The 12,111-nt window shown below is 36.7% G+C and overlaps 1 protein-coding gene across 1 annotated transcript; it reads left to right on the top strand.

Annotated features, from left to right (window-relative positions):
* Nucleotides 1-4,195: 4,195 nt before the first annotated feature.
* On the top strand, nucleotides 4,196-9,209 carry LOC106800017 (olfactory receptor 1J4-like). The gene is given in 3 exon segments (XM_014781940.1): nucleotides 4,196-4,276; nucleotides 8,266-8,916; nucleotides 8,919-9,209. Coding segments are annotated over 3 exon segments (1,023 nt in total).
* Nucleotides 9,210-12,111: the final 2,902 nt, after the last annotated feature.

The following is a 12,111-nucleotide window of genomic DNA, read 5'->3' as shown; positions in this document are numbered from 1 at the left end:
TTTTCTTTGTCATAAGCCAAAGACTGAATATAAGTTATTTTGATTCCTTTCTTTGTCTTGCATTTCCATTTGAATTTTAGATTCTGCTTAACAATTAAAAACAAACGAAACTACTGATATTTTATTTGGGATGGTATTCAAAACATACAACAGCTTAGAGAGAACTACCATTTTAAAAATATTTAATCTCCAATCTGGGAACAAGCTATATACCTTCAGTTATCTATATCTTCTTATTTTATTTCAATATATATGTCATTTTAGAAGGTCTTACACATCTTTTTTCAACTTTTCCCTAGGTATTTCATATTTGTGTGAAATTAAAAAAATTTGTAATCATTTAAATTTCATATTCACTTTTTTCTACCATATAGAAATATAGTTGAATTTCAATGTCAAAGTCAATATATGACTTTGCTAAATTCTCTTGTTTATTCTTATCATTTGTCTGTATATTATTTGGGTATTTTAGGTACATCATAATAATATCAGTGAACAATAAAAATTGAATTCTACCTTTCAATATTTGGACTCTTCATTTGTTTTTATTCATTTAATATACTGGTTAATATTTCTGATTCAATCTTTTTTTTTGCAACTTTATATAACAAAATTCACCTCAATGATTTTTAGTAAATTTGCTGGGTTATAACCCAGAAGAAATTGATAAATTCCTAGAAACATACAACTTACCAAGATTGTATCATGAAGAAATTGAAACCTTTAAGAGACCAATAACAAATAAGGAAACTGACTCAGTGACCAAAAACCTCCCAAAAAAGAAAATCCCAGGACCAGGTGGCTTCACTGTTGAAATTATCAAATATTTAAGGAACAAATAACAGCAATCCTTCTTAAATTCTTCCAAAAAATTGAATAACAGAGAATACTTGCAAACTAATTTTATGAGATCAGCATTACCCTGACAAAAGCCAGTCAAAGACTACATGAAAAGAAAACTAAAGGCCAATACTCTGATGAACATGGATGCAAAAATCCTCAACAAAATACTAGCAAACCAAATTCAACAGCACGTTAAAAGGATCATATACTGTGACCAGGTGAGATTTATTCCTGAGATGCAAAGATAGTTTACTATATACAAATAAATTAATGTGACACACCACATTAACAAAAATGAAGAATAAAAAACACGTTACCATCTCCCTAGTTGTAGAAAAAGCATTTGACAAAATTCAACATCCTTTCATGACAAAATCTCAAAAACTAGGTATAGAAGGAACTTACTTCAACATAATTGAAGTTACTTATGAAAAGCTTGGAACTAAGGTCATAATTAACAGGGAAAATCTGACAGGTTTTCCTCTAAGTTCAGTAACAAGACAAGTATGCCCACTTGCACCACGTCTATTCAACATAGGACTGGAAGTCCCAGTCACAACAATTAGGCAAGAGAAAGAAATAAAAGGCACCCAAATTGGAAAGGAAGATGTAAAATTGTGTCTATGTTCATATGACAGGGTCTTCTTTACAGAAAACTCCAAAGACTCCATCAAAGAACTGTTGGACTTATAAACAACTTCAGTAAAGTTGCAGGATACAAAATCAATGTAGAAAAATTAGTCGCATTTCTGTACATGAACAACAAGCTATCTGAAAAAGATATTAAGAAAACAATATTATTTGCAATAGCATTAACAACAATAAAATACTTAGGAATAAACTTATCTAAGGAGGTGAAGGACTTATATACTGAAAAATACAAAACATTGATGAAAGAAATTAAAGAAGATACAAATAAATGAAAGAACACGTGATCAGGAGTCGGAAGATTTAATATTGTCAAAATGTCCATATTATCCAAAGTGATCTACAGATTCAATGCAACCTCCATCAAAATCTCAATGGCATTGTTCACAAAAATAGAAAAAAATCCTAAAATTCATATGGAAACACAAACCTCTGGAATAACCAAAGCAATCTTAAGTAAAAAGAACAAAGTTGGAGCATCACACTTCCTGATTTCAAAATGTATTACAAACCTCCTCTAATCAAAACAATGTGGTACTGTCATAAAGACAGACACATAAACCAATGGAACAGAATAGAGAGCCCAGAATTAAACCCACACATATATAGTGAGCTGATATTTGACAAGGGTGCCAAGAATAGACAGTGAGGAAAGGATAGTCTCTTCAACAAATGGGAAAACTGGCTATTCACATGCAAAATCTTACAATAGACAAGACATGGAAACAACCTAAGTGTCTATCAGTGGATGAATGGATAAAGATGGTGTCGTATCTATATACAATGGAACGTTATTCAGCCATAAAAAGAAGGAAATCCTGTCATTTGCATAGATGAACCTGGATGACATTATGCTAAGTGAAATAAACCAAACGAGAAAAACAAATACTATATGGTATCACTTATAACTGGAATCATAAAAAAAAAAAAAAAAGGTTAAATTCATAGAAATAGAGTATAATGGTAGTTGTTAGGGGCTCGGAGTGAAGGAATTATGGAGATGTTGGTCAAAGAGTGCAAACGTTCAGTGACATAAATTTGTTCTGGGGATCTAAAATACAGCATATTGACTATAGTTAAAGATATGGTATTATATACTTGAAATTTTCTAATACAGTGGATCTGAAGTGTTCTTGCCACACACACAAAAGGATAACTATGGAGGTAATGGATGTGTTAATTAACTTAAAGAGCAAAGTGGGAGAAATTTCACTTCTTGATTTAAAAATATACTGTAGGGCCGGCCCCGTGGCTTAGCGGTTAAGTGTGAGCGCTCCACTGCTGGCGGCCCGGGTTCGGATCCCGGGTACTCACCGAGGAACGGCTTCTCCAGCCATGCTGAGGCCGCATCCCACATACAGCAACTAGAAGGAGGTGCAACTATGACATACAACTATCTACTGGGGCTTTGGGGGAAAAATAAATAAATAAAATTAAAAATATATATATACTGTAAAGCTACAATAATCCAAAAACTGTAGCACTGGCGTAATGATAAGACATATAAACCAATGCAACAAAATCTAGGGTCTAGAAATAAACCTCATAAGAAATAAATCTTATATTTGTGGTCAACAGGTTTTTGACCCAGGTGTGAAGGCAATTTAATGGGGAAGGGATAATCTTTTCAACAAATGGAGCTAGGAAATTGAATATCCTCATGCAAAACCTTAAACTTAGACACTTATTTCAAACCATACACAAAAGTTAACTCAAAATGGATCATAGACCTAGACATAAGAGCTAAAACTATAAAGCTCTAGGAAAAAAAATTGAAGAAAATCTTTGTTTACTTAGGTTACTTAAAGATCGGTTATGTGATCCATAAAAGAAAAAAATGATAAATTAGACTGCATAAAAGTTTAAAGCTTTTCCTCTGGGATTAAGAAAATGAAATGAAAACCACAGATTAAGGGAAAATATTTGTAAGTTATTTATATATGACAGGTGTCTAGTATCCAGAATAGATAGAGAACACCATACACAAAAGTCATAATCTGTGTAGCATGTGATGTCACGACAGAAAGAAGAGCAAGTGTACACACAGTGAGACATGGCTGTCAGAGAACAGGTTGTGCATGAATGGAGTTCACATGGCTTCTACACTCTGCAGCATACCAGACATTTTAGGCCACCTCCTCTTCTACCTCCTCCTCAAATTTGCCCTCATTCTTGGCAGTGGCATCCTGGTACTGCGGGTACTCAGACACTAGGTCATTTATGTTGCTCTTGGCCTCGGCGAATTCCATCTCATCCATGTCACTCGTATACCAGCATAGGAAAGCCTTACACAGAAACACGGCATGACATGCTCTGAGATGCACTTGAACAATGCCTGGATGGCCATGCTGTTGCTGATGAAGCTGGCAGACATTTTTAGCCTCTGGCGTGGGATGTCACAAATAGCTGTTTTCATATTGTTGGGGGTCAACTTGCATTGTTTCGCATGTGGATATCCAGTTTCCAATATCCTATTAGATGTGTATACCATCATTTATTGAAGAGACTATCCTTTCCCCATGTGTATTCTTGGCGTCTTTGTCAAGGATTAGTCGATGGTATGAGCATGGGTTTATTTCTGGCCTCTGTATTCTGTTTTATTGTCTACATGTCTGTTTTCCTACCAGTAACATACTGCATTAATTATACCTCCAGCTCTGTTCATTTCACGCCTCCAGTTTTGTTCATTTTTCTCAAGATTACTATGGTTTCTCTGGGTCTTTTGAGGTTCTATATGAATGGAACTAATGGTGGCAGTGGAATATGTGCTCTAATACAGTTCAAGGTGAGTGGTGTGGGAATCTAAAGGGCTGGTACTACACTCTGGGCTCTTCTGTGTTGTATGAATAAGCAGATTCCATTGCTGCCTCTTTGGCTAGAGATCAAAGGTATTCATGGCCTCTCCTCCTCATGACCTGACAGAGGAGAGGCCAACATGTCACTTCTCCTGGGTCTCCTGTTGTTCAGCCCCTTTTGCTCCTGCACATGATCCATCTCAAGAGGAAGGCAAGAAATTGGGCAATTAATTCTGTTGGCTTCTCCTCTAACCAGAAGCTTGGGGTTGTGTTCCCATGGGTCTTAGTCCTGTTTGTAAATGTGGATCTTCCTGCTCATTGTTTTAGTACTTATAAATTGGCATGGAAGGTGCTAAAAATCGTTAAGGCCATGGATGCATAAGAGATAAGTATTCAGGTAGCAGCCTGGACCAGCAAGAATTGGCATTGATCAGAACAATGTGGAGAACAATCACTTGGCCTACATATGTGTGTTTTCGTCAGTACTAGGAGAGAGAGATAAAATGTGTGTTTACGTTGCTTGCATAACCATCTGTTTTTAGTGGGTGGGTAACTGACACACACATTGACCTATATGATGCTACCAGCCCCGTGTGGCCATGAAATTAAGATTAACTAAAATTAATTTGGTTCCTCGGTTGCACTATGTATATTTCCAGTCCTCAGTAGTCACATGAGGCTAGTGCTGCTGTGTTGGACAATGCAGATATAGAACAATTCCATCATTGCAGAAATTCTTATTGTATAAGACTTAGTGTTGATAGTAGACTATGGGTGGCTGGAAATATCTTGCCAATGCATGTGTTTGACCTTGTGTTGGTGTGTTTATGTTGCTTCTTTCTATGTTTGTGTGTTGTGTTTGACTACATGTGATTCTTAATGTGTGTAGTGGAGTTTTTGTGTGTGGTTCGTGAATTGTCTGGGTGACTGAATGTGGTGTTTGCCTGGCTTTTTAAAATAATTTTATTGAGGTGTAATTGATATAAAAATGTACATATTTAATGTATACAATTTGATGAGTTTGGACATGTGCATACTTCCATGAAATCATCACCACAATCAAAGGAATAGACTTATCCATCATCTCCAAAATTTTCCTTGTGTCTCTTTTGTGTGTGTGTGTGGTAAGAAAACTTAATGTTATATTTACACTTTTCATGAATACTTAAGTTCACAATGTAGTATTCTTGACTATAGGCACTGTGCTGTATAGCAGGTCTCTAGAACTATCTCATCTTGCGTAACTGAAACCTCAGATCAATTGAATAACAACTCTACAGTTTATCCTCCCCTTAGCCCTTGGTAATCGCCAATTATTCTCTGCTTCTGTGAGCTTGACTCTTTCAGATACCTCATACAGGTGAAATCATGCAATATTTGTCCTTTGTGACTGGCTTAATTTTCTTAGCATAATGTCCTCCAAGTTCATCCATCTTTTCACAAATGGTGGGATCTCCTCCATTTTTAAGGTAGAATAATATCCCATTGTATGTGTATACCACGTGCTATTTATCCATTCATCTGTCAATGGACATTTGAGAAGTTTCCCTGAATTAACTGTTGTGCATAGTACTACAATAAACAGGGGAGCACAGATGTCTCTTTGAGATCATGATTTCAATTCTTTCTGATATATACATAGAAGTGGGATTGCTGGATCCTGTAGTGGTTCTATTTTTAATGTTTGGGAGAAACTCCATACTATTTTCCATAGCAGCTGCATCATTTTACATCCTCACCAACAGTATAGAAAGATTCCTGTTTATGTGTCTTTTAAGTTGTGTGTAACATAGTGATTCATTTCAAAGTTGTATGTAAGTTGATAAGAATCCATGCAAACCTCTACACTTTCAACCAGGATGAATATAGGTCAAAGAGGGCCAAAAAGTAGCATCTCGAGTTTGTTCCTTTCTATGTGACAGTGTGTCACTTTGTGTGTCTGTTTTTGTGTACAGCACACTCACATTTTAATTCTCCTCACCTTGGATGGGTGTAGAGCAGAGGGCTAGGGGATTGACACAGCAATATGTGTATGAATTTGACCTGGTGAAAGAGGCTCACAGCCTGACTTTTCTCTTGTCTCGGCTCTAGACATAAACAGGCAGCTCTAAGTGAAGTCATCTCTAAATTGGTGGCAATTTATTCCTGTGGTTTGAAGGCTACTGAATTTCCCTGGGGCCCCAAATTTTCTTCATTAATTTTCAATGATTTCTACATTTCCACTTTTGGAAACATGGTGTGGTCCATTTTGGAATCTTGTCTAGTTAATCAGATGCCTGTGAATTCTGATATAACTTCTCAGTTCTACAGCATCAGCATTTTGAAGCATTGAAGATGGAAATGGAGAGAGAGAGACAATGACAGATGTGAAGTAAGTTATTTGTTGGCAAATTTATTAAAAATTCTATGAGTCAATTGCTGTGGATGTACTAATCTTCAGGGACTATGGCCTGGGCCCTTCCTCTTTCCCTGGATATGGGAGAGAGACAACAGATGTAAATACACATTTTCAGGAAGTTACTTGATCATGCTTGATGGCCTCCTCATATCTTTGTTATCTTTAAGTCCTGATGTGTGATCTCGGTCATTCATCCTGCCAAAATAATGAGTTTATGTTTTTTTTTAAATTTTTTGGTCACTCTCCTTTTGATTGCTGTTTCTAGTCAATGATTTATTAACACTTGCTGATGTATTTTCTAAATTAAAACATTTTTCTTGTGGCAAAATATACGTAATATAAAATTTACCTTTTCAACAATTTTTAAGCGTATAGTTCCGTGGCATTAAGTACCTTCACATTGTTGTACAACCATCACCACCATCCACCTCTGGAACTTTTTTATGTTTCCATACTGAAACTGTACCCATTGAACAATAACTCCTCATTTTCCTTCCTCCCAACCCCTGGAAACAACCATTCTGCATTTTGTCTCTATGAATTTGACTACTCTAGGAATCTCATGTAAGTGAAATCATGCAGTGTTTATACTTTTGTGATTGGCTTATTTTACCTATCCTAATGTCCTCAAGGTTCACCTATGTTGTAGCATGTGTCAGGATTTTCCTCCTTTTTAAGGCTGATAATATTCCTTTGTATGTATATACAACATTTTGTGTATCCATTCATTTCTCAACAGACATGGGTTGCTTCCACCTTTTGGCTATTGTGAATAACTATGCTTTCAACCTGGCTGTACAGATATCTGAGATGCTTCAATTAATTCTTCTGGACATATACCCAGAAGTGGAATTGCTGGAACATGTGTAATTCTGTGTTTAATTTTTTGAGGAACTGCCATAAAGTTTTCCACATTGGTTGCACCATTTTACATTTCTACCAGCAATGCACAAGCATTCCCACTTTACCACATCCTTACAAACACTTGTTAGTTTCTTCCTTTCTTTTTGATAATAGTCATTCTAATGGTGCGAAGTGAGTTCATGTGTTGAGCACATAGTATATTTCTTCAATACTCCCAATAAGGCTATAAGTGACTTGTGTGTGTGTGTGTGTGTGTGTGTGTGTGTGTGTGTGTGTGTGTGTGTATAATAGAGAAGAGACAGAGGGAAGGAGAGAGAACAATAATTGGGATAAGCAAGAATCAGACTCAAGCACATAAGCTTGATGTGTGCTTATTGGACAATATGTCTTGTCTGGACACAGAGCCATGCTCTTAATCAGTACTCTATGAGGTTGTTCACTAGGGTGTGGGCTCCCCAAAGGAAGAAACTGTATATTATTTACTACTCTCTCTCACTAGTGTCAATCATAGTGTATCCACATGTAAAAAAAAAAAAAAAAAAAAAAGAATGACTCATTCCTGATTTCTGTTGAAGGTGAAAGCAATGCAGACATTTGTTCATATACTGACACAGTCAGGTGGAGAAAGTATGTGACCCTCCAGTAATTGCTATGCTCAGTGTTTATAAGTTCTTGATATTTCTCATTTCTCTCCATTCCCAGAAGGGCAAAAAGTAGCATGAGGAGGGCGAACAGAGCAGCATGTCTGAGTTCCTCCTCCTGGGGCTCCCCATACAGCCAGAGCAGCAGGGCATGTTCTTTGCCCTGTTCCTGGGCATGTACCTGAGCACAGTGCTGGGGAACTTGCTCATCATCCTGCTCATCAGTCTGGACTTTCACCTCCACACCCTCATGTACATCTTCCTCAGCCACTTGGCACTCACTGATGTCTCTTTTTCATCTGTCACAGTCCCTAAGATGTTGATAAACGTGCATATTTGGGATCAATCAATCCTCTATGCAGAGTGTGTAACACAAATGTATTTTTTCTTATTTTTTGTCTCTATTGATAACCTTCTTATTGCAGTGATGGCATATGACAGGTATATGGCCATTTGTCACCCACTACACTACACCACCATCATGAGGGAGGAGCTGTGTATATTTCTGTTAGCTGGATCTTGGCTCCTCTCTTGTGCCAGAGCCCTGTACCACACTCTCCTCCTGGCTCAACTGTCCTTCTGTGCTGACAACACCATCCTGAACTTCTTCTATGACCTCGCTGTCCTGCTTAAGCTCTCCTACTCAGACACTTCCCTCAATGAGATTTTTATCTTCACTGTTGGGGAATTGGTCATTATCCTGTCATTTATTGGTGTCCTGCTCTCTTTTATGCCCACATTGGGGCCACCATCCTGAGGTTTCCCTCAATCAAGGGGATCTGCAAAGCCTTATTCACCTGTGGCTCTCACCTCTCTGTGTTTTTTCTATTCTATGGGAAAATTGTGGTATTTTACTTTTTACTATCACCAAGAAACTCCAATGACAAAGACATAATTGCTTCAGTGATGTACACAGTGGTCATTCCCATCCTGAACCCCTTCATCTACAGTCTGAGAAACAGAGACATAACAGGGGCCCTGGGGAAAATTCTCAGAAGGGAGATCTTTTTCTCCAAGTGACAGCACCCTATTCTTCCTCTTATCTTATTCATTGACCCTGTCAGAGAGATATCCTTGAAAAATGTGTAGTTAAATGACCAATCTTGTTCCTTGCTCCCTATACACTCTCCCTTTAATCATCTCTCCTATTTTTGGTCCTCTATAGTTCCTGGGAATTGAAGTGTAAAATATAATTGTAGAAAGTACCTTCTCACTCTTTAAATTCTTGACTCCCAAGTTGAAGAGGATTGGAACTGTCAAATGTGTTTGAGATGGTACTTTTCAAGTACAGAGTGAATGGTATATGTGACCCCTTATTTGAATTAGTTTTAATGTTTATAAAATTGAGTTGCTTTAGAAATTAAGGTATTATAAAATAGGTGCATGACAATATATAGTTTAGTTTCTCTATTTTTTCCAGAGCTGTAAAAATATAGTGTAGTTCCTCGTTTTCAATATGAGGAAGTTCAAATGCTTGTCTTCCTAACAAGGTGGATTATTAATAAAGTGTTTTCTCACAGCTTCCTAAAATCTAAAAAAAAATTCAATGCTTCTGACCTTGCTAGTTAATTTTATTGTGTGCATGGTGGAAAGAATCTAACAGGGATGCAGAGGGCAATCACTGTTATTAACAAATTTCCTGATTCTAAGTCCTTTTCCTTCTATAGGATTTTCCTTGGTGGACTGGTCTATATTCTTCTTCCTAGTTTGGAAAAATGAAGATTTTTTCTTTCCACCCAAACTAAGACAACCCACTTCTAGTTGAAGCAAAGATAAACGTATACATGGGACATCACTCATTAAATAAATTTGTATTTTCTAACTACTATGTGCATAAACTCTTCTATACAAATGAGTCAAAATTTCTCCCTTTGAGGACTTTACATTATAGAGGGGAGATATTGTCATTAAAAAAATAAATATGTAAATCATATGGCATGTTATAAGATAATGAGTGTTATATTAGTGACAATAACACAAGTAGGGTGAAAGGGGAAAAGGAGTGGGTGGTACTGCAATTTTAAGTAGTCTATTGGTCAGGGTAGGCCTGCATAAGAAGGAGAGTTTTAAGCAGTTTTAAGAGTTTAAGTTTTAAGAGTTTTAACAGAGAACATGGAAATAAGTTATTGTTTTCATCTGAGGGGGAGAACACTCCAAACAGGGGGAATAGAATCTGCAAAGGGTCTGAGATGAGAGAGTACTTTGTATGTTAAAGAAACAGAAAGGAGGCTAAATTGACTATCAGAGAGTGAGCAGTGTATTGTGCGATTGGTAGGAGATAAAGGTCAGAGGTAACAAGAGATCTGTTTTTGTAAGGCTTTATAGGCAATTATAAGGGCTTTGGTTTAACTATGAGTGATTTGGGAAACCAACAGAAAGTCATCAGCAGAGGAGTGACATGATTTATCTTAAGTTTTCAAAGTATCCTCCTGGCTCCTTTGTTGAGAAGAGACTTGACAGAAGGCAAGTGTGAACGTAGGGAGACCAATTATGAGGCTATTGGAATAATATAGACAAGAGATTTAGGGATCTCATGTCAGCCTGGTAGAATTAGAGGCATGAGCAGAATTCTGAGGAACCTAACAAGTCTCAATGAATTCAAAAGGATTTAAATCATACAAAGAGTGTCCTCTGATCACAACTTAATTCAATTAGAAAACAATAGCAAAAAGATATATGAAAATTCTCCAAATATTTTCAAAATCAGTAATACATTTCAAAATAACCCACGGATTGAAGAAGAAATAAAAAGTGAAACTGTAAAGATTTTAGAATGGAATTAAAAACAAAACATATTAAACATGTGAGATGCAGCTAAAATAGTGGAAAAGGGGAAATTTATAGCAATAAACACTTACATTAGAGAAAAAGAATGACCACAGTATCCATCTTAAAAAAAGAGGATCAAGTGAAACACAAAGTAAGCAGAAGAAACGACAAAGATAATGACAAAACTAATAAAATAGAAAACAGAAAAACAATAGAAAGAGTTAAATAAATAAAAAAATTGGTTCTTTTAGAAGAAAAACAAAATCAATTAACCTTTAGCCAGACTGGTTGGGAATGATAAGAGAGAAGATATAAATTACTGATATTAAGATGAGAGATGACATCACTACATATTCTACAGATATTAAAAGGAAAATAAGAGAATGTTATGAACAATTTTATCAACAAATTTGACAACTTTGATGAAAGAAATTCTTTAAATAACAAAACATCCCAAAGCTCATGCAGGAAGAAATACATAATAAATTATGTATTTAAAAAAGTGAATTTATAGTTTAAAATCATCCCATAAAGAAAACTACAACCACAGATGGCCTCATGCATGAATTGTACCAAGAATTTAAGAAATAATACCAGTTGTCCACAAGCTCTTCTAGAATATTGAAGAGAAAGGAATTTCCCAACCCATTCTGAGACCAGCATTACCCTAATACCAAAACCATAAAAATATAATACAAGAAAAGAAAACCACTTAGCACAGTGCTGGAGCATAGTGCAGTAAAGGGCAGGACCAGGGATAGGCTGTGTTCATGGAAGAGAACCCCCAAGTTAAGCCAGCCCTTTCATCCAGCAGCCAGGCCCCAACATGGAGCCCAGTACCAGCAGCAGCTCCCACTCCAAGTCCTGTGACCAGCTCACATGAGGCCCCTCCTCAGCAGCGGGGACTTTGCCAACACACCCAGTGTGCACTTGGTTGGTCTTCCAGCTCCAATGTGGAGGAGGGACCCAGTTGAGAACCATTAATGTCAAATCTCATTCAGCTGCAAGGGCCACTTGCCAATGCATCCTGAGCTTTATGAGACCACGTGAAACGAAGGTTAGTTAGGAAGAGGAAAGATTTAAGGGAGGTCATTTAATATTTGTATAAAAGGCAAAAAAATGTTTACTATTTGGGGAGGGCTAATATGTATTT

Source organism: Ceratotherium simum, chromosome 29 (assembly GCF_057802395.1).
Source record: "Ceratotherium simum simum isolate JZ-2026a chromosome 29, ASM5780239v1, whole genome shotgun sequence".
Classification (NCBI taxonomy): domain Eukaryota; kingdom Metazoa; phylum Chordata; class Mammalia; order Perissodactyla; family Rhinocerotidae; genus Ceratotherium; species Ceratotherium simum.
This window is presented reverse-complemented; position numbering and strand designations above follow the sequence as displayed.